This window comes from Dendrobates tinctorius, unplaced genomic scaffold, assembly GCF_039654945.1.
Source record: "Dendrobates tinctorius isolate UK_male_01 unplaced genomic scaffold, ASM3965494v1 ptg000070l, whole genome shotgun sequence".
NCBI lineage: Eukaryota > Metazoa > Chordata > Amphibia > Anura > Dendrobatidae > Dendrobates > Dendrobates tinctorius.
Window position 1 is genome coordinate 43,986,859 of NW_027361738.1, and position 23,417 is coordinate 44,010,275.

The 23,417-nt window shown below is 43.5% G+C and overlaps 1 protein-coding gene across 1 annotated transcript in view; it reads right to left on the bottom strand.

Annotated features, from left to right (window-relative positions):
* Positions 1–23,417, bottom strand: part of NCAPG2 (non-SMC condensin II complex subunit G2) — a 117,756-nt gene that overhangs the window by 40,147 nt on the left and 54,192 nt on the right. Inside the window, exons 10-16 of the mRNA XM_073581609.1 lie at positions 19,324–19,416; positions 16,944–17,069; positions 16,676–16,855; positions 12,610–12,762; positions 5,466–5,688; positions 5,244–5,389; positions 432–605 (exon numbers count right to left, since the gene is read on the bottom strand). Coding sequence (XP_073437710.1) covers positions 432–605; positions 5,244–5,389; positions 5,466–5,688; positions 12,610–12,762; positions 16,676–16,855; positions 16,944–17,069; positions 19,324–19,416 — 1,095 coding nt within the window. The remainder of the gene's footprint in view (positions 1–431; positions 606–5,243; positions 5,390–5,465; positions 5,689–12,609; positions 12,763–16,675; positions 16,856–16,943; positions 17,070–19,323; positions 19,417–23,417) is intronic.

Consider the following 23,417-nt stretch of genomic DNA (forward strand, 5'->3'; position numbering starts at 1 on the left):
GAAAAATGATGGGGAAAATGTCAGCTGTTAAACTAAAATGTTCAGGACACAATTTGTGGCATCACAACTAGTGATGAATGAGAGTGCTCAGATAAGGTGTTATCAGAGCACGTACGTGCACTGATTCAAGTATTTTTTGGCGTGCTCGGAAAAAATGCTCGAGTCGCCGCGGCTGCATGACACCTTATCCAAGCATGCTCCCTCATCACTAATCACAACCCTCACTTATCCCCAACATCACAATAAGAAATTACTGCTAGTTCTAAAGTGAAAACACAATGGCCCTCGCAGGAAGCCCCGACTGGATAGCCCTAGCACCAATCCCAGAGCAGCTCATGATATAAGGAAGATGATGGTCCTCAGGAGCAGCAGATGAAATGACTCCGTTTTTGGATGAGTTCACCTCTCTTGTTACAGAGACAGACACGTACCTTAAAAGCTCTGAAGTAATCAGGCAACACGGAGGCAAATTTGCTTATTATGTACTTTTTGGCCTCTTCATTCTGATCCAGAGCTTTTTTGATACTTTGCCACAAGATGACCACAATTTCAATTAAACTGGCCATGGATGCGGCATCTTCGGCAGACAGCACATTTTCCAATACCTGAGAAATGAACAAAATGTCAATATTCTGCAGCAAAGCCCAAACTGCTGTGAAAGACTAAACATTTAGAGGACATGCACAAAAGGCGGTAAAGGTGACACATATACAGTACATAAGGTTTTTAAATGGAAATTTGTCACCTGGTTTTTCACTACCCCATCTGAGAGCAGCATGATGTAGGGGCAGAGACCCTAACTCCAATGATGTGTCACTTACTGGGCTGGTTGTTGTAGTTTTGATTTAAAACCTTCATCCGTCACATGTGTGCCGCCATGGCCGGACCACTGCGGTCACGGTACTGGTGCACGGTGGTTCGAGTGCTGGTATTGTCCAACCGGGTAGCGCGCCATTCTTTGTCAATTGTGGGAGTTAATAAAAATATAATTAAAGGGTTTTTGACGCCAGTTGGGATGTTCAGCCTGGTACGGGCCGGGCACTAATGAGGGCCCCTGGGAGTTTAGTGGTGATGGACAGTGCCAGATGATCAACCCTTCCATAATAGGACTGGCTGCCTCCCAGGGGAGTTGGAGCAGGAATGGTGCAACAGAGAATAATCAGCCTTAGACAGGATAATGATCAGTTTGTACCTTTAACTGAAGTTCTGCAAACAGTTCCAGAAGCTTCCATATAATTCACATACAGGAAGGTCAGGCCTAAATAGTGAGAGTTCAATTTCTCTGCTATGACGTAGTGTAGCCTTCCTGCTGCTAATTACACCTCTAAGGCTAGTTTCACACTAGCGTTTTTGAGCGCAGCGCCTTTTTGACGGTGCGCGGGGGCAACCAAACTGCAGCAGGTTGCGTTTGGCGCAGGTCAGCGCACCGTCAAAAGGACGCATGCGCCGCCAAACGCATACTGCGCACGGCCTGCGCCCCCAGTGATAAAGATAGGGGACGCAGGGCGCATGCAGCGTCATGCGCCGGTAGGCAGAGCTACCGGCGGAGGTGCGGCAGGGGGCGGGGCTTAGCGGCAGCCGTGCGCAGGCCGTCGCTGCGCTCAAAAACGCTAGTGTGAAACTAGCCTAATGAACGACTCCTTGGATCCCCAGGGGTCCAAGGCAAACAGTTACTAGATCCGTGATCCCTTAAAGCGTGCCGGCAGCTTGAATCCTGCGGAAAACACTCTTGCAGCAGTGTCATTGATTTTATGGCTGTGTGCCCATGTTGCGTTTTTTTAAGCGTTTCCGCCGCTGCGGAAAAGCTTAAAAAATGCTAACAAAAACGCATCCCATGCAATCCTATGGGAATCCGCAGTTGCTGTGTCAATGCTGCAGATTTTTCCACTGCGTAATCACATAGCGGAAAAATCCGCAGCATGTCCATTAATTTTGCGGAATCGTGGCAATTCCGCAGCCATAGGATTGCATTGAAAAGCTCACATTACGCATGTGGCTATGCCCACCATGCGTAAAGTGAGCGCTTCATGTGCGGATGGTACCCAGAGTCTAGAGGAGAGGAGAGTAAGAAGTTGGTCACACTTGTCAAGTACTATGCTTGACAAGTATGACCAACCTGTCAATCACTTTTCCAAGCGATGATTCAAATCGCTTGGAATAGCGCTAGCATTCTGCAAGCTAAAAACGCTTGTGTTTTGCGGAAAAACGCATGCGAATTCCTCATGCAGGAAAACGCATGCAAATTCCTCATGCGTTTTACCTGCGGCGCAGCATTGCGGAAATGCTGCTGACAATTCCGCAGCATTTCTGCAACGTGGGCACATAGCCTATGCGCTGCTGAGCTCCTGGGTAGGGATGACCAAATTTGTTCAGATTTTGTGCCCAAAACGGATTTTGACATATTCGAACAATATTCGTGCTGAATGTTTGTCTTATGATCGGTTCCGAACATATTTGGTAATTTCTACTTTCATTAACTTTAATGATGTTCGTCTGTGTTCGACGAATATTGCATGTCCTGGCAGAGGGGGCAGCTCCTCTCCTCTGCCTGTGGACCTCCATCTTGCTACATCTTGGCACACTGCAACCTCTCAGAAGCACCTCCTCCCCCCTGAGGGATCGTGCACACTTCCTGGTTCAAGCAAAAGTGCACAATCTCCCAATAAGGGATCAGGTAAATGTGTGGACGCAGTTAAAACAGCCGAGAACTTAGCCCTCACCATAGCTGGAAATATATTAAATTATATTACACAAGCAGGCATTTTGTGATGCTACAGACACGGGCGACACACGTCTAAAAGTTCCCTGAATGCGGATCTCTGCATAACCTCACTCACACCACTGATTGGTAGCTCCTGTGTACACTGTAAATGAGCAGAAAGCTGACCAATCAGTGGTGGGGGCAGGGCTGGACTACCTGGCAGCATGCCAAGTAGTCCTCTAGTAATAATATCCTGCTGATAAGACAGTTACTTTGTATAAACTAAAGTACACTAAGCAGCCCTGTAAGTGACACATTGCTGAAATCAGAGTTTCTGCCCCTACATCATGCTGCTCTGAGATTAGGTAGCAAAAACCCAGTTACACATTCCCTTTAATAGAAAAACATGTTAGATTATACTCACCGGAGGGGACGGTCCGGTCCAGTGGGTGTCGTGGTCCGGTTCCTCACATCTTCATACGATGCCGTCCTCTTTTTCCCTTCCTGTAGTGGCTCTTGCACAGGCGCACTGCTCTGCCCTGTTGAGGGCAGAGAAGAATACTGCAGTGCGCAGGCGCCAGACCTCTCCCGACGCCTGCGCACTGCAGGACTCTGCTCTGTCCTCAACAGGGCGCCTGCGCCACGACAGGAAGGGAAGAGGAGGACGGCATCGTATGAACATGGGAGGCGTCGGACCAGACAGCGACACTCATCGGACCGGACCGCCCCCTCCGGTGAGTATAATATAACTCTTTTTTTATTATCTTTCAGGTTTCATCAGGGGCTTATCTACAGCATTACAGAATGCTAATCCTACAAAAGACCACGGAGATATGATCCGATATATTTTAATAAAAAATCCAGTTTATTAATATATTCTCAATAGAAACATACATAGTACAGACAAAAGTGCTCATACAAGGCTCATATATGGTAGCCGCAGCAACACACTACGTAGCAGAAAGCGTAACATCAGAATGTAACAGTAAATCTCAAACTGCCATCAGATAAATTTCAAAAAATGCATAGTGCATGATCATTAATCATGAGCAGACAGAGATGTAACATTCAAGAGCCACTGTGGCCTAAAAAATATATATCAAAAGAAAAGGTAACAAGTGAAAAGACCACTGCGGATAAAATTGATATCTTACCCATAAATGTCTGCAGGTGAGCGCGGCACAGGAAAGAGCAGCCCCGACGCGCGTTTTTTTAGGCCACAGTGGTTCTTGAATGTTACAGCTCTGTCTGCTCATGATTAATGATCATGCACTATGCATTTTTTTAAATTTATCTGATGGTAGCTTGAGATTTACTGTTAAGCCCCCGTTACACACTGCGATATCGCTAGCAATATCGCTGTAAAGTCACCGATTTTGTGACGTAGCAGCGATATTGCTAGCGATATCGCTACATGTGATACTTACCTCCGACCGGCTCCCCCGCTGATTATTGCTGGTCGCGCGAGAAGGTCCTGGATCATTTCTCAACGGGGGCTTCCTGTGGCGCCGACGAGCGACGCGTGGACGCGGGCTGGAGGACGTCAGGATCGCCGCGTCTGACAGGTAAGTAGCGACCCCCGACCCCAGCGATGTCTCTGGTGAGATCTGCCTGTGTGGCAGCTCACTAGCGTTGTCGGGATCACTGGTGCATCGCTAAGTGTAACGGTACCCTTACATTCTGAGGTTACCCTTTCTGCTACGTAGTGTGTTGCTGCGGCTACCATATACGAGTCTTGTATGAGCACTTTTGTCTTTTGTCTGTACTATGTATGTTTCTATTGAGAATATATTAATAAAGTGGATTTTTTATTAAAATATATCGGATCATATCTCCCTGGTCTTTTGTATGATTAATATTATATATATTATATGGGAGTATCCGTGGTTACAATATGTCCAGTGAAAAAGTTTTTTTTAACCTATATTGGTAATGGATGTGTATCAGTGGCTTGTGTTCTTAAGCATTACAGAATTATTATTTATATAGCGCCATTAATTCCATGGTGCTGTACATGAGAATGCTGTAGATAAGCCCCTGATGTCAATGCCGGCAGCTGATAGTCAAAAGAAAGGGTGACAGATTCCCTTTAAAAAGGACTGTCAGCAGAAGCGCTCAGGGCATCATGGCGTGGCCAAACATTTAAGTGCACCTTCACATCTGCTTGTTTTCTCTCTACCTCCACCACACCACTTCTTTGATTTACAGCCCTGGCTTCATAGAGAAGGGCGTAAGAAAAGCCAGCACGTGGGAAGGTGAACTTTAAAGGAGCATTCCCATCTCCAAGATCCTATCCCAATATGTAGTAGGTGCAATAATAATATTATCACCTTATACCATAGATATTGACTACTTCTATACATGGGAATAGCCCGTTAAAGAGCATCTATCATGTTCATATTGTGTAAACCCAATGAGTTTTATGAACGAATCAACATTTTTCTAATCAGTCCAAATTAAATAAAAATTTGCAATGGAAAAGAAGCCCCTTATGTTACAAATATTGCAATTATAGAAAGCAAACATTTCTGTATGCACTTACACTCTTGTTAGTTCTCCTTCCAGGCTCACTCTCATTGCCATCATAATTCACCTCCACCTCCTCCTCATCATTCATCTCATCTGCATTACAAATGGTTTTCTGCAAGCAGGAATTCAAGCAGCGTCTTATAATGAGCATTAGTTTCACTGAAGAAGTAAAAATAATGCTGTCAGATAATCAACAGTAACGTAGGCTGATAATACAGAAAAGTGGCGCCTTTACCTATATTGGTGGGGGCAGTGTGCTCATAGGTGTACTGATAAAACGTCCGCGCAGCTGCAGGGTTCATTTGTACAAGTGCTACACATCGTTCACACCAAATTTCCTCTGGTTCATTGACAGGAAGGAAGGAATGAAACAGAAGATTGACAAGGCGGCGACAAACAGGTCGTGAGTCCATTTCAAGGCGGGCCAAGAGGTGTTCCATGGGGCACAATTTCCAAAACTGAAACCATAAAACATTAAAGTGGACTTTAGGATTACAATAAAATATACACAGTATGTTATATACACACAAACTACTGTATAACAGATTTAGAAAAAAAAAAATGCTGCAGAGTAAGAATGCTTTATCGATTAAAAGGAATCGGTCACCCCTTTTTTTTGAATATGAGCTGCCGGCACAGACAACAGGGGCTTATCTACAGCATTCTGTAATGCCGGCGCCTGCGCACTGCAGTATTCTGCTCTACCCTCAACAGGGCAGAGCAGCGCGCCTGCGCCGGAGCCACGACAGGAAGGAAAGAAGAGGACGTCACCGTTAAAAGATGGGAGGTGCCGGACCGCGACACCCATCGGACCAGACCGCCCCCCGCCCCCCCCCTTGAGTATAATCCAACTTCTTTTTTTCTTATTTTTCAGGCTACATCGTGGGCTTATCTACAGCATTACAGAATGCTGTAGATAAGCCCCTGATGTCATGCCGGCAGCTCATATTCGAAAAAAAGGGTGACAGATTCCCTTTAACAAAAGGCAATGTTAATGAACAAAAGATAAATCTAAAACAAGTCAATATTTTTCTAGGCAAACTTGTACTAAAGTCAGGGATCTGTAAGATTATGACCAGGTGTATGAGTAACTAATTATACCAAACAGGCAATAATGAGTATAATTTTCATGTGTAGGTGGAAACACAGCTATTACTGTGTTTTTCGGACCACAAGACCCACTTTTTCCCAAAAATTTTTTGGGGAAAATGGGGGTGCGTCTTATGGTTGAAATATACTTACAAATCTGGTGGTGGCGGTTCCTAGGCTGGTGCGGCTGTGGTGCTGCAGTGGCGGAACTCTGTGGTGCGGCGGGCCTCCACCAGCATTTCATGAAAGCCCAGCAGCTCCGATGCGGTGGCCTCCGGAAATATGTCCGCCAGGGGCGGCGCATGCTCAGATTCAGATCTTGTCCTGAGATCCACAAGAGGTGGTGAGTTCTCCTTCAATAGAAGTCTTCAAACAGAGGCTGGACAGACATCTGTCTGGGATGATTTAGCGAATCCTGCTTTGAGCAGGGGGTTGGACCAGATGGCCCAGGAGGTCCCTTCCAACTCTACGATTCTATCTTTTGCAGAGATCTGAATCTGAGCATGCGCCGCCCCCGGCAGCCAAATTCCCGGGGCCACCGCATCGCAGCAATGGAGCTTTGACAAAATGCCGGCGGAGGCCCGCCAAGCAGCACAGAGCGGCGCAGCCCCTGCCCCAAAAATAGAGCGGCACTGCCACTGCCCCAGCACAGAGCTAAACAGTTTTGTTGCCGCTTGACCACTGTTGAGATCCTGCGTGGGGTAGAAGGCTGCTGGGGTCTTATACCTCCAGATATCTGTTCTTCTATTCCATAGAGCCCCTACTTAATCTTCAGTCTACATCTTTGTGAAGATCTTACCTTTACACCTAGGGGATGCAAGCCTTAACAGAAGGATACTACAAAAAACAAGATATAAGTCACTGCATATGAGTGCAGAGTTAGGATATCACTCCATAAAATCAAACAAAAAAGAATCCGGCACTTACAAGTGTGCAAAAGGAAGAGAGCACTTTAGAGTGTAATCCATAATCAGTGCTGATCATTTGGGGCTGCTATCGGTTACTAACAGAGCACTATAGTCCGCTCATCATGATAGCAATCGGTCTGAAAAAAAAAAAGGTTCGAGTTTTAAGAGCGAAACATTACTTATTTTTGGATTCCATTCCTAATAAAGCATCATCTTCCTTTTGCACACTTGGGAGTGTCAAATTCCTTTTTTTCTCAGAAGGGTACTACAAGTGGCAGTTGCTCGGGTGGTATCCTGAGGGATTGTTATTCTTCCTTCTACGGAACTGGTATTGGTTTTCTCACCTCAGGGAAAGCTTTAGTAAGTTCAATAGTGCTTGTATTCCCAAATGAAGCAACCAAGAAATTAAGATTTTTGGTACTCACTGTAAAATCACTATGTCGTAGTCATTCATCCATCAGAATAGAAATTAGAATAGCGAGACCTCTATTATCTTCCTGTTGATGTATTAGGAAGTTTTCTATGCCTAAGCACCATGAAACAATTCTTAACTTCAGCCTTAAGTATAGATTGTAGACCTTGTACCAATGATGGGGATTGTTCCGTTAGTTTTCTACCAATACACTGTTGACATAGCCAGGTAAAAGTTTACGCTCGCAAAGGGAATGTCCATTATTCTTTCTCTTAATAGGCCAGTCCTAAAATACAGGCAACTATGATCTACCAATAGTCTTGGGTAAAAATAAAAAAGCAACTTTTCCAGTCTCTGAGCAGTTAACTACCATGAAGACCATGAAGACTTTGATAAAATGAACAGCTACAGAGCACACTTTTAAATTTGGCGCCTCAGGAGCACTAATCCACCAAGTTATTTGGAAACGCACTCCCCAACCAGTCAGGAGCGCCTACGTCCTACCAAGTCACACTTTCCTGAAGTGACCTCTAACGTGTTGATGTTGGGTCAGCATGTACACCAAGGCACTGCACCCTCCGATTCCGGAAGCGATGTGCAGATGCCACTGCGTCTCAATTTGAATAAGCCCCTAACTCATCAGACCGCAAACTCTAAAAATGTCTTTAGATGTCCCGCGTTGGCCCAGCATCAGTACGTGCAGGTCACAAAAGGACCCAGACATCCCAATGGTGCGAACTAATGGGGTCAAGTCCAGCTTTCTGCCAGACCCTGCAATTTCCAGCAGCAGAAGCTACCCCCAGGTAACAAGAACTATCTCTGGCAATCCAGGGACAGCAGCTCTCCCTCCAAGGGCAGGAAACCACTGAAGCATATGCAGAGGCTCAGCCTTTGAAATCTGCAGATTTTCTGTGGATCCTTTGCTGTTGTTGGGATGGGAAAACACAGGCAGATACTTATCCATCATGCAATACCATCAAGGAGGCATCTATTTGGCTCCAAACCTATTCTGCAGCAAGAATATGACCCCAACATTACAGCTAATGTCACTAATAACCGTGCATAAAGAAGAACAAGGAGCCCTGGGAGTGATGATATGGCCCGCACAGAGCCTGAACTCCACATCATCCAGTCCATCTGGGATTATAAGAAGAGACAGAAGGATTTGCACAAGCGACATCCATATTTTATTTATTAATATCAATCAACAAAATGCAAACTATTAACACTTACTTTTGAGAGCATTCTTACTTTGCATCATTTTTTTCCCCACACCTGTCTATTTATATACACAAACTTACACAGATGTATACATATAACCCCTATAGGATAAATTACTTGCAAACACATTCATATAGATGTTCAGTTTGTCCGAAGGCAGAGAAAGTGACGTCAGTGCTGATTGGGCGCCGGGCATCACGTGACATTCCACGACATCATAGCCCTGAGACCGCGGGAACAGAGGCGGCACGGGAGGCAAGTATAGGCTCATTTATCTTATCAGGGTGGAACATTTAGTTTAAGAAGAGGCTCTTCTAGTAGTGGAGAACCCTTCAAAGCAGTGTTTCTTAACTCCAGTCCTCAAGACCCATCAACAGGTCATGTTTTCAGAATTTCCTTAGTATTGCACAGGTGATGCTATTAATGCTTGAGCAGGTGATGAAATTATCACCTGTGCAATACTAATGAAATCCTGAAAACTTGACCTGTTGGTGGGTCTTGAGGACTGGAGTTGAGAAACACTGCTTTAAAGTATTTATCACCCTTCAGTTTTAGGTAAAAAAAAAAAATAAATAAATTACAATTTCTGAGCTTATTAACTTTTTCCAATATCGTTATAGCAGTCTGCGTTCTGATACTAAACAATATATCCCCTAATTAGACATAGGGGATATATTACTAAACTTGTAATCAGGGCTGTGGAGTCGGAGTTAGTTTTGGTTGGAGTCGGAGTCGGTAGAAATGTACCGACTCCGACTTTAAAAAAATGTTATTAATATTTCATAATTGAACTTTCATATGAATTTTATAAATGTTACTCAAATATATATGTTCTATCAAACTATGAACAACAGCGATAAGCAGTTCTGCTGGAGATAGAGACATTTCTTACTTCTTGTGTGTCACTGTTCTCCACTGCCCTTATCTAATCTTATACTTGGTTAACCTCATGCTGCCGCAACCCCCCTACTTACAATGTATGAAACTGAAAGCGAAAATGTGTTGCAAATTCTTAGTAGTAAAGCTCCTCCTCTAGACTAGATCATACTAGGTGTGCGTCTTCCAAGCAACTCACAGCTGCCTGCTACTCAGAAGAGGAAGACTGTAAGAAGTATTATCCTTTCAACAAACTTTGCATCAGTTAACTGTGAGTACATGAGGAATAATAACTATTACTGACCACTATATCAGTTGTACGACCTGGCAATAATTTTGTACAATTGTTTTTAGGAAAAACAATTGTCATTTGGATTGTGAATGCAGAATTAAAAACCTGAGAATGTCAAAGAAGCATCACATTAAATCAGCTGTATTTGAACATTTCACCATCACTCAAGATAGAAAACATTATGTCTGTCAGTGTATGACAAATGATCCAGACGAAAACAAATGCTGTGAAGCCAAGATGAGTGCATATTCAGGCAAAGATAAAAATGCTCCTACCAGAGCTTCTAATCTAAAGAGACATTTACAGCGCTTTCATCCAGAAGTACTGAAAGCAGTGGATGAGAAAGACTGCATCCAAACCAATGTACCAGTGCCCAGCTCTTCCAGCCAAACAAAGGAGCAGAGAACTTTGCAGCCATCAGTTGCAAGATATTTTGTCAGTGACAAAGTTACTGTGACAATGACAGTAGATGCATTTAAAAAACAGATCATAGAGCTTGTTGTAAAGGATAGTGTGCCTATTTCATTATTTTCACAACCAGCTTTTATGTGTCTGAATGGGGAAATGGCCCGCAAGCTTGGTGTTTCTCTGGAGAGAGAGAGAGTATTAGAAAATTAGTAATCGAAGAAGCTTTTAAACAAAAGGAAGAACTTAAAAAAAAACTCTCAAGGGACGCTTTCTGTTTCTTAAAATGGATGCCTGCACACGTTACAGAGTGAACTATTTTGCCATCAATGTCCGATTTGTTTGTGACAAAAATGAAATAGTTACCAAGACATTGGCAGTAAAAGACACCAAAGCTCATCACACCAGTGAGTTTCTCCAGGTCTTGGTGGAAAAGGTTCTGCAATACTATGAACTTAAAAAAGAGCAAGTTCTTTCTGTCGTAACTGACAATGCTTCAAATATGATAAGTACTATTAAGCTAATGAATGAGAGTAATGATGGTGACCAGCAGCTAGAAGAACATTCTGGGTCCACAGACACAGAAATGTTTGAAATAGAGGAACACAGTATTGTAACTGAGGAGCAAACTGAAGTTGCTTCAGATGAACAGCAACATGATAGTTTAGATGATCTTGTTGAAACTGTGTCAATATGTTCTTTCATTCATCACATGCGCTGTGTTGTGCATAAGCTACAGCTGGCTATAAGAGACAGTCTGCAAGAAGGACATGCTGCTGCACTGATTGGCAAGGTGAGAAAATTGGCTACTGTTGCCAGAACCCCTAAAGTTGACTCAATTTTGAAGAGACGTGCTGGAAAAGGGGCAATTATTGATCAAGCCACACGATGGGGCAGTACTTACTTAATGATTCAGCGCTTGGTTGAACTGAAAACCTTTCTTGTAGACATGGCTAACCCTCAACTGACGCTAAATGAAAGTCAGTGGAATCAGGTGACTGAGCTGGAAAAATTGCTAGAGCACCCATTTACAGTGACTAAAAAATTACAAGCAGAGGACTTAACTCCAGGTATTTTCTTAAAGGAGTGGAAGAACCTGATGTTTCGCCTGTCCCAAAGAGGAGGGTTAATTGCAAGTGACATTGCTACATCAATGAAACGGAGAGAGGAGCTACTATTACAAAATAACATTCTTTTGGCAGCTGTTTATGTAGACCCAATGCATCGGATTCTTCTAGATGATCAACAGCTAAGTAAAGGAAAAGAAGCTCTGTTTGAAATAGCAGTAAGGATGAAAGGGTTGCAGAACAGTCAGGAGGAACAAGAAGAATTTGGTCGTCCTGCCACATATTCACCCTCATCATCAACTGATTAAGAATTTAATTTCGAAAAATATTTGGATCACAAGGACCGTGCAATGCGTTCCCGCATAGAAGAAGAGTCATACCCATCAAGGAACACAGCCAGTACATTTCAGCAGAATTTTTCATGTGCACTAAAAGAAATTGAGAAATTTGACCGTTCATCAAAAATAACAGTGCAACAAGCGATTCCTCTGTATCCTGACATTGTCAGAGATGTTGCCCGAGTGGTTACTGCTTTGACACCAACACAAGTTCGTGTAGAGAGGTTGTTCTCTGCTCTCAAAATAATTAGATCAGATTTGAGGGCATCCATGAAGGAGGATCTGACAGAGGCAATACTTTTTCTGAGGACAAATTTATAGATTTCTTCTTATAAACTGCATAAAAGTGTTTATTGCATATTTACTTACAGTTTAGAAAAGTTTATAAAAGTTATTTGCTATATTCTAATTGTATTCTAATAAATGTAGTTTTTGCTCTAAGTGGTCTGATTACTTATATGATGGTGAGAAACTGAATAAGCACGATGTTTAATATTTTACAACAGTAAATTTGTTGTTATGAATTGGCCATTTATGAAGGAGTCGGAGCCTGATAAAATCCAGGAGTCGGAGTCGGAGCCGGAGTCGGAGCCTGATAAAATCCAGGAGTCGGAGGCGCAACTGTGGCTTACCGACTCCACAGCCCTGCTTGTAATGTAGTTAGAGGCCTAGACACTCGCTATGTTTCTGTCCCTAAACCTTGGCATTGTATGTTAGCAGCCGAAAGGCTACAGTACATTAAGGAACCACATATAATTAATAATGTAATACCTTAGCAGCTCGGAGGGCTTTTATCTTTATCAGCATTTCAACAAAAGCCACACGGACCTTCTCCGAATGATCGTGGAGACTGTTTTTCAGTACTGGCAGCATCTGTTCCAATAAAGGATGACTCAACTTGTTCTCCAAAAGATAGAGCATACACTGGGTGTGAGAAGAAAAAAAATCTAATCATGTAACATATTGGACTTCAAAAACAAGTTACAAAGATTATGTTATTTGAAGAGAATAAGTTGTCATGTCTAGGACAGCATATATAGGGCTAATCTGTAATAAATAGGGTTAAAATCCAGCCTGCCTTACCGGAGAAGTGGCTACAGGGAGAAAATGAAGTTATATCCTCCCTGTAGCTACTCGCTGCCCCGTCAGGGCAGGTCAGGGAGCCATTACAGCCACTGCACTTTGATTGACAGCCAGCTCTGCGCAAACATACTGCAAAGCAGTCAGGTACTGATTACAGCTGCTGTTCACTGTATAGCGAGACTGCCTGACCCACAAAGATGGTACATTTTCTGTAGCAGCCGCCCCAGATAAGTAGGCAGGTGGGATTTTAACCCTATATCTGTAGGTAAAAAGCATTTCTGGATCTGGCAAGATTCTTTACCCCTCCAGCCCCCCAGCCTGTTTTCACCTTCCTGACCGGGCCAAATTTTACAATTCTAACCAGTGTCATTTTATGTGGTGATAACTCTGGAACGCTTCAACGGATCCCACTAGTTCTGACACTATTTTTACGAGACACAATGTATTTCACGATAGTGGTAACATTTTTTCGATATGACTTGCATTTATTTGTGGCGGGAAAAAAAACGCAAATTTGGCGAAAATTTTACAAATTTTCCAACTTTTAATTTTTAAGCCCTTAAATCAGAGTCATGTCACACAAAATAGTTAATAAATATTTCCCACTCGTCTACTTTACATCCGCAGAATTTTTGAAACAAAAAAAAAATAAATAGGAAGTTAAGGGTTAAAACTTGAGCAGCAATTTATAATTTTTTCAACAACATTTGCAAAATCATTTTTTTTTTTTTTTTTTTTTAGAGACCACATCACAATTGAAGTGAGTTTGAGGGGTGTATATGACAGGAAATACCCAAAAGTGACACCATTCTAAAAACTGCACCCCTCAAGGTGCTTAAAACCACATTCAAGTTTATTAACCATTCTGGTGCTTAACAGGAATTTGTAGACTGTAGAAGGAAAGAAAAAAAAACAACATTTAACTTTTTTTCCACAAAAATTTAACTTTAGACCCAATTTTTTTTATATTCACAACGGTAACAGATTAAAAAATGGACCTCAAAATGTGTTCTGCAATTTCTCCTGAGCATGCAGATACCCCATATGTGGGGGAAAACCACTTTTTGGGCGCAGAGCAGGGCTTGGAAGGGAAGAAGCACCATTTGACTTTTTTTTTTAATACAAAATTTGCTTGACTACCGTATTTTGGGGATTATAAGACGCTCCAGATTAAAAGACGCACCAGAAATTTTGAGGAGAAAAATAGGAAAAAACATGTCTCATTGGTTACCGGGAGTGGTGGCTGCGGCGAAGTGGGGGTCCCAGGGTCGCTGCGGGAGGAGACAAGAGTGGAGCGCTGCTGCAGGTCGGAATGAGGGGGTGTTTCGATGTGTGGTGTGTCCGATGCTGTGGGGGCTCTGTCGACATTTTGCAAAAGGCCATAGCCCCTGCAGTTCCATCGTTTCCTATGTGGTGGACTCCGGGAAAATGGCTGCTGGGGGTGGCGCATACGCAGATGGACATATCTGCATCAAGATCTCGGGAGAGGAGATCTCAGCGCTGAAATCTCATCTCCTGAGATCTTGGTGCCGAGACCTCCATATGCGCATGCGCCCCCTTCCTGGCAGTCATTTTCCCCAGAGTTCACCACATAGGAAACCTTGGAACTGCAGGGGTTCTGGCCTTCACAAACTGTCCGGAGAGCCTCTGCAGCTCCGGACACCTGCAGTGGCGCGATGCACATCCGAACACCCCCTCATCCCAGCCTGCAGCAAAGCTCCACTCTTTCCTCCTCCGCAGCCAGTAAGGTATATCCACATTATAAGATGCACCCCCATTTTCCCCCAAAAAATTTTTTTGGGGGGAAAGTGTGTCTTATAATCCGAAAAACACGGTAATTAGTGAACGCCATGTCGTGTTTGGAGAACCTCTGATGCGCCTAAACCGGAGAAACTCCCACAAGTGACACCATGTAGTAAACTAGACCCCTCAGGGAACTTATCTAGATGTGTATTTAGCACCTTGACCCCTTAGGTGTTTCAAAGACGTTTATAATGTTAGCCCCTTTCTGCCATCGGACGGTATAGTACGTCCGATGGCAGCACCCCCTCAAAGCCGGGACATTTATCAATAAAAAAAGAATTAACCTGATCGCTAAACGGCGTAGCGGGTAAAAAAAAAAAATCAAAACGCCAGAAACACTTTTTTTGGTCGCCGCGACATTGAATTAAAATGCAATAACGGGCGATCAAAAGATTATATCTGCACAAAAATGGTATCATTAAAAACGTCAGCTCAGCATGCAAAAAATAAGCCCTCACGCAACCCAAGATCACGAAAAGTGGAGATGCTACGGGTATTGGAAAATGGCGCAATTTTTTTTTTAAGCAAAATATGGAATTTTTTTCACCACTTAGACAAAAAAGAACCTAGACATGTCTGGTGTCTATGAACTCGTAATGACCTGGAGAATCATAAGAATCATAATGATAGGTCAGTTTTAGCATTTAGTGAACCTAGCAAAAAAGCCAAACAAAAAACAAGTGTGGGATTGCACTTTTTTTGCAATTTCACTGCACTTGGGATTTTTTTTCCCATTTTCTTTTACAAGACAGGTTAAAACCAATGGTATCGTTCAAAAGTACAACTCGTTCCGCAAAAAATAAGCCCTCACACGGCCATATTGAGGGAAAAATAAAAAAAGTTATGGCTCTGGGAAGAAGGGGAGTGAAAAACGAAAAAAGCTCCGTTCATTAAGGAGATGAACCGTTAAAAAAAATAAATCACATTTGTCAGTCTGTCTAGAGGGCTGCAGAATCCTTATATAGAGGACTACTGTTGTCGTGCTCATTTTATAAAAGATTATTCCTATGTAAATTAGATTTGTGGTGACTAAAATGTACACGGTACTTGAATAACGTGATTACTGTCATTTTCATGGACTCTTCAATCTCTTATGAAATTCTTTACTTTTGAAATAAAAAATGCTCCGTTTTTATAATATTGTAGTCTATTACATATTATCATGTTTACATACTTTTCTTTTCATATATATTTTTTCCCTGCAGAAAACAAGTTAAGCTAGGTTCACACTTGCGGATGGGCGGAGCTGCGTAGGGCTGAGGCCGCACCTCTTCTGGTCTGCATGCGGCCTGCGTACCATATGTTTAACATTGGGTACGCAGGCCGTGCGGATGTATACGGATGCGTCCGCATGCGTCGTTTTGGCGAGTTTTTCAAAAGTTGCAAAAGGTTGGGGTGAAACAGGCCTTATGTAAAGAATTACCCATCATAAACTTGGAACAATCTTCTCTGCCTGTTGTCATAACATGGAGAAAAATCTGTTTCCAGAGCATTTTGAGTACACGAGTACGAGTTTCGGGATCAGGTATTCCTATACTGAATGCATGACAATTAGGCCCAAATCAGACATGCCAAACACTGACTGTGCTTGGATTGCAACATCGAGCACAATCGGCAGATCTTTGACCTGAGCCAACTATTTCATAGATTAGAAAGTCATGGTTGGGACAGGCATTGTGATCCGTGCACAGTCCATGAACCACAGATTTGTGAATTCGGTCTCAATCAAACAGAGGCTAAAGACATTTAAGTGCTTGTTGCCCAAAAGAGTAAAATATTATGGGAAAACCTTCATAAAGGAACTATTAGTTCTCAATGAAGTATGAAACCACACATTATATACATTATTGGCTTATAGGAATTTACTGAAGCCCCTGTCAAGGCAGAACAACACTCCGATTAATGGATGTTTTCGCCTCTTAATGAGAACATAGAAAACGCCAAAGCTTACCTTAAAAACAGAGGCACGTACTTCAGCAGAGTTAATATCAGCAGAAAGATCGCCAATGATTTTCTTTATAAAATCTGCCAAGATTAAAGGTGGAATTATCTCCCAATATTTAGCAGTGATTTTACAGACCCCCAAAACTCCAGTAGATCGCACGTTGGGTGACGGATCTTCTAAAATGTTCTGTGAATAGCAAAATAAAGATACAGATTTATTTTTTTCCCATTCCTTAAACTTGATTCTATTAGTGCAATAGTGTTGGCAAACTTACAAAGAGTTTTTCAAACTGATTCTGGATATTATTATCCATTTCTTCATGGCTCATACAGGGATCCCGCAGAGGAAAGGCTTCGACATATAACAATGCAGCATTGTTTCGAATATGTGCATTTCTTGCCTATTTCCAAGATGCAACACATTTTGTTAATTCATGATAAAAGTAAAAAAATAAAAAATGCAAACTTAATGTACAACAATGAGGGGGTTCAGACGTCCAAATGTCTTATTCTATACGTAATGCTCCTCAAGCAAAATTTTAATAATTTAAGAAGGGGTTGTCTCAACATTGCTTTTCAGGAGCGCAAAGCGCCATTGCCTCCCAGCATCCTTCTTGAAGGGGACAGTGCACGCCTCGTTGACAGTATAAGCAGCGTGGAGGCGCCGTTGACCCAAACTCTGCATCCTCCAATGCCACAAGCAGAGGCAGCTTTGCCTTTTGCAGTGTCAGAAAGGCACTAAATTTGATCGGATCCAGCAAGATTTAGATGAGCACTTACAGGCCATATAGCTAAGTGCCCGTAAGCAATGTGCTCCTTGTCTAGGAGATCAGCCACCACTTGAGACTACAGAGGTAGTCAAGCAGTAAACATTAGAATTAAAAATCCCTCCATTCCTGGGATCAGAGAGGATGATTAATAAGGAGTTTCTTGTTCTTACACAAGCACTTTGGGCTATGCTCAAGTTTTTTTAATGAGTAAAATTGCATAAATTTATAGTAATTACCGTATTTTTCCGACCATAAGATGCACTTTTTTTCCTCCAAATTTGGGAGGAAAGTGTGGGGTGAGTCTTATGGTCCGAAAGTAACATTTGAGGAAGGGGCAGCGGGGAGTGGGATCGCATTCGCAGGAAAATGTCGCTGATGCAGGAATCTGGCACTGGGGAAACCACGTAGTCCCGATGCTTAAAGTGAAGGAATATTCATTAGCCGCTTCCCCACCCACCTGTCAGTGCCGAGTAGTGAGCGGGGAGCAGCAAATGAATATTCCTTCACTTAAACAGCAGACCCACATGGTTCCCCCAGCACTGGATTACTGAAGCGGCTGGGGAGATTGTGTCCCTGGTGGAGGAGGCGGCAGGAGAAAATATCACACGAGAAATCGCCCCTGTCGCATACCTGACAGCACGGCGCGGGCTGTGCTGATGCTGAGTGCTCCTGTCACCACAGGTCCTGCAGACACCGCACTAGAAACAATGCAGCTTCCTCTTACAGGACCTGTGATGAGGTAATAAGAGGGAGGGCTCTGTGTGGTCATGTGATGCTCCCAGCCCTTCATTACCTCACCAAAGGTCCTGTAAGCTGTACCGAGAGATACTTTCGGTTTTCTAACGTGGCTGATTGTAGGACCTGCTGTGAGCACAGCCTGTACAAGTAAGAATTAAAAGTTTAGTAATTATAACACATAAAAAAGCACTCAGCCACTCCTGTTGTGAACTATAACTCCCAGCATGCCATAGGATCAGCAGGGCATGCTGGGAGTTATAGTTCTCCCATGGGATCTTAAAGAAGCAATCCAGTGTTATTTTTCAGTGCTAGAGTGGTGCTTTAAACATAAGCCCTGTGCCCCCATTCTTAAACTCACCCTCCAGGCGTCTTCATATAGTACTTTACAAACACCACGCTGGTCCCGCAGGACCATCTTCTACCCGCAGCTTCCAACATAATAACATACTATTATATGTAATAACACCACATGTAATAGTATGTTATTTAGGTTAATAAATATTTTACCACATTTTTTGCTTCAAATATTTTTTTCCCCCAATTTTCCACCTCTAAAACCTGGGTGCGTCTTATAGTCCAAAAAATACAGTAAACAATTTGATGCATAATTTTTAAAACTGAAGTAAAGCAAACGTAAATTAGGTGCAATCTGATATGCTCTGCTGCAATATTATATGAAGTGTTGTGGAACTTTGCAACACAAATTCAATCTGGATATTGCTACTGCCACAAATGTCGTAGAGATACGGATCCCCTTTCTGGGACAAATACCTGACTCCAGAACAGGGGTTCGCTGATCCTTGCTTGATCTGGTGAGAAGGCTGCACATGCCTGACTGTTCCCTTGACTCCCACAGAAGTGAAAGCAGTGGACATGAGGGACATCTCTCCATTCTCGCGATGTATGCAGCAACCAATGGCCTCCTCATTGGCAGAAAGGCAAAGTGGGGAAAATGTAGGCGATGATGGCTAGGGTCATCACTGCACCTTACTCACAACCAAATGTTAAGAATGGGGCACTGGGAAATCGTGTCACATCATTTCTCATTGTCAAAGCTGTAATGTTCGGTACCTTGCCTTTCCTAAAAATCATTCAAAAGAAATTAAAAAAAAAAAAAAAGTTAAAGAAGAAAAGAATGAAGCTTCACCTTTAATCCTCTCCACAGGATGGGCTGGTACAGTCTATACAGCATCTCCTCTGTTCCTTGACGCAGCTTTTGTTGGTGAAAATAGCTGAGTATCTGTACAAAATGAAACGTAACCTTTTAATAAGGGCCGACTGAATGATGGGAAACAACAAACCTGTGTACAGCTTAGGCCTGTTTCACATTTCCGTTTGTTGCAATCAGTCAAAATCCGCCATTTTGCAAAAAAAAAAAAAAAAAAAAAAGGATCCGTTTTTCTCCCATTGACTTGCAATATCGGCGGATTTTGACTGACAGCTGTCCGTTGCATCCGTTTTTTTGACGGATCCGTGAAAAATTTAGCGGTTCCCGGGCGGACCCTGAAACGTTGTTTTGGATTGACGGTCCGCTATTTTTAAGTGCGCATGTCCGAGAGATTTGCTCCGGGAAACATTTTAACCCTGAAATACCGTCCTGGAGGCGGCAAAATATTCTCTCTCTCTCCTCGTGTTCCTTTAACCCCTTCCTGACATCCGACGTACTATCCCGTCCATGGGACCCCGGCCCCTATGCCCATGGACGGGATAGTACGTCTATCGCGATCAGCGGCGCCCACGTGGTGAGCGCCGCTGATTGCGGCCGGGTGTCAGCTGATTATCACAGCTGACACCCGGCACAATGTGTCAGGGGCGGTGATGGACCGCCCCCGACACGTTAACCCCTTGCACACCGCGATCAAACATGATCGCGGTGTACCGGGGTTTAAAGGGAAGCATCGGCAGGGAGGGGGCTCCCTCCGTGCTTCCCTGAGCCCCCCACGGCAGCGCAATGTCCAGCGCTGCTGCGAGGGACTCCTTTCCTGCAGGCCCCCGAATCCAAGATGGCGACGGGGGCCTTCGGGGGCCTGCAGGAAGCCTTCTGCACTGCCTGTGACAGATCGCTGATCTGTCACAGTGATCTGTGATGTGACAGACCAGCGATCTGTCACAGGACAGTGATGTCCCACCTGGGACTATGTAATAAAGTAAAAAAAAATAAAATAAAAAAAAGTGTTAAAATAATTAAAAAAAATCGCTAAATAAATTAGGAAAAAAAAAAAAAAAATATTCCCCCAATAAATCCATTTTTTGGAAATAAAAAAACAAAAAAAAAACAATAAAAGTACACATATTAGGTATCGCCGCGTCCGTAATGACCCGCCATATAAAACTGTCCCATTAGTTAACCCCTTTAGCGAACCCCTTAAAAAATAAAAATAAAAAACGAAGCAAAAAATAATGATTTATTATCATACCGCCAAACAAAAAGTGTAATAACGCGCGATCAAAAAGACGCATATAAATATCCATGGTACCGCTGAAAACGTCTTCTTGTCCCACAAAAAACGAGCCGCCATACAGCATCATCAGCGAAAAAATAAAAAAGTTATAGCTCGCAGAATAAAGCGATGCAAAAATAATTATTTTTTATATAAAATAGTTTTCATTGCATAAAACCGACAAAACATAAAAAAACAACCTAAATGAGGTATCGCTGTAACCGTACTGACCCGAAGAATAAAACCGCTTTATCAACTTTACCGCACGCCGAACGGTGTAAACGCACCCCCCCAAAAGAAATTCATGAAACGCTGGTTTTTGTTCATTCTGCGTCCCAAAAATCGGAATAAAAAGCGATCAAAAAATGTCACGTGCCCGAAAATGGTACCAATAAAAACGTCAACTCGTACCGCAAAAAATAAGACCTCACATGACTCGGTGGGTCAAAATACTGAAAAATTATAGCTCTCAATATGTGGTGATGCAAAAACTATTTTTACAATAAAAAGCGTCTTTTAGCGTGCGACAGCTACCAAACATAAAAACCACCATAAATAGTAAATCAAACCCCCCGTTATCACCCCCTTAGTTAGGGAAAAATAATAAAATAAAAAAAGTATGTATTTCCATTTTCCCATTAGGGTTAGGGTCAGGTCCAAGGCTAGGGTTAGGGCTGAGATTAGGGTTAGGGTGTGTTGGAGTTCGGGTTGGAGTTAGAATTGGGGGTTTCCACTGTTTGGGCACATCAGAGGCTCTCCAAATGCAACATGGCGTCTGATCTCAATTCCAGCCAATTCTGAGTTGAAAAAGTCAAATGGTGCTCCTTCCCTTCCAAGCTCTGCCATGCGCCCAAACAGTGTTTTACCCCCACATGTAGGGTATCAGCTTACTCAGGACAAATTGCAAAACAATTTTTGGGGTCCAATTTCTCCTGTTACCCTTAGGAAAATAAAAAATTGGGGGCAAAAATATCATTTTTGTGGAAAAAAAATGATTTTTTATTTTCACGTCCGAGCGTTATAAACTTCTGTGAAGCACTTGGGGATTCAAAATGCTCACCACACATCTAGATAAGTTCCGTGGGGGGTCTAGTGTCCAAAATGGGGTCACCTGTGGGGAGTTTCAATAGTTTAGGTACATCAGGGGCTCTCCAAACGCACATGACACCCGCAGACCATTCCATCAAAGTCTGCATTCCAAAACGTCACTACTTCCCTTCCGAGCCCCGACGTATGCCCATACAATAGTTTTCTCCCACATATGGGGTTATCAGCGTACTCAGGACAAATCGGACAACAACTTTTGGGGTCCAATTTCTCCTGTTACCCTTGGGAAAATGAAAAAATTGGGGACTAATTGATCATGTTTGTGGAAAAAATACAATTTTTTTATTTTCATGCCCGGGCATTATAAACTTCTGTGAAGCCCTTGGGGGTTCAAAGTGCTCACCACACACATCTAGATAAGTTCCTTAGAGGGTCTCGTTTCCAAAATGGGGTAATTTGTGGGGGGTTTCCACTGTTTAGGTACATTAGGGGCTCTCCAAAGGCAACATGACACCCGCAGAACATTCCCTCAAAGTCTGCATTCCAAAACGTCACTACTTCCCTTCCGCGCCCCGACGTGTGTCCATACAGTAGTTTTCTCCCACATATGGGGCGTCAGCGTACTCAGGACAAATTGGACAACAACTTTTGGGGTTCAATTTCTCCTGTCACCCTTGGGAAAATAAAAAAATTGGGGACTAATTGATCATGTTTGTGGAAAAAAACAGGATTTTTGGGTTGCTTACCGTAAAATCTGTTTCTCGGAGCCTTCATTGGGGGACACAGAGACCATGGGTGTACGCTGCTGCCACTAGGAGGCTGACACTATGCACAAAAAAAGGGTTAGCTCCTCCTCCGCAGTGTACACCCCACCGACCGGCAGGAAATTCCTCAGTTAGTGAGAAAGCAGTAGGAGAAGTAACAGAATAGATTGAAAAACAGGACAACTCAACTGTAAATAACCAACAAACATAAGAACAGGAGTTGCAGAACATGGGAGGGTGCTGTGTCCCCCAATGAAGGCTCCGAGAAACAGATTTTACGGTAAGCAACCCAAAAATCCTGTTTTCTCGTTCGCCTTATTGGGGGACACAGAGACCATGGGACGTCCCAAAGCAGTCCCTGGGGCGGGAAAGCAAACTTCCATCAGGCCTGCGGACTCACCACCGCTGCCTGCAGAATCCTTCCACCTAGGCTGGCATCCACCGAAGCGTAGGTGTGGACCTTGTAGAATTTCACAAATGTGTGAACCGATGACCAGGTTGCAGCTTTACAAGCTGCAGCGCGGAAGCTCTGTGGCGCACCGTCCAGGAGGTACCCACTGCCCGGGTAGAGTGAGCTCTAATTCCCGGAGGGGTCAATCGATGTATGACCCGGTAGGCCTCCAAAATTGCCGATCTGATCCAGCGAGCAATAGTAGCTTTGGAGGCCGGCTGACCTCTCTGCACCCCATCTGGAAGTATGAAGAGAGAGTCTGTCTTCCGCAAAGAAGTCGTCCTAGCTAGGTAGACCTTCATCGCCCTGACCAAGTCCAGCTTGTTCAAGGAGCGGTCCCGAGGACGAGCTGGACCCGGACAAAAGGACGGGAGAACAGTATCCTCATTCAGGTGGAAAGTGGACAGCACTTTAAGAAGGAAAGCGGGCGGAGGCCGCAGAACTACCTTGTCCTAGAGGAGTACCAAGAAAGGAGAGCGGCAAGAGAGGGCCGCCAATTCCGACACGCGCCGGATGGAGGCGATGGCCACTAGGAAGG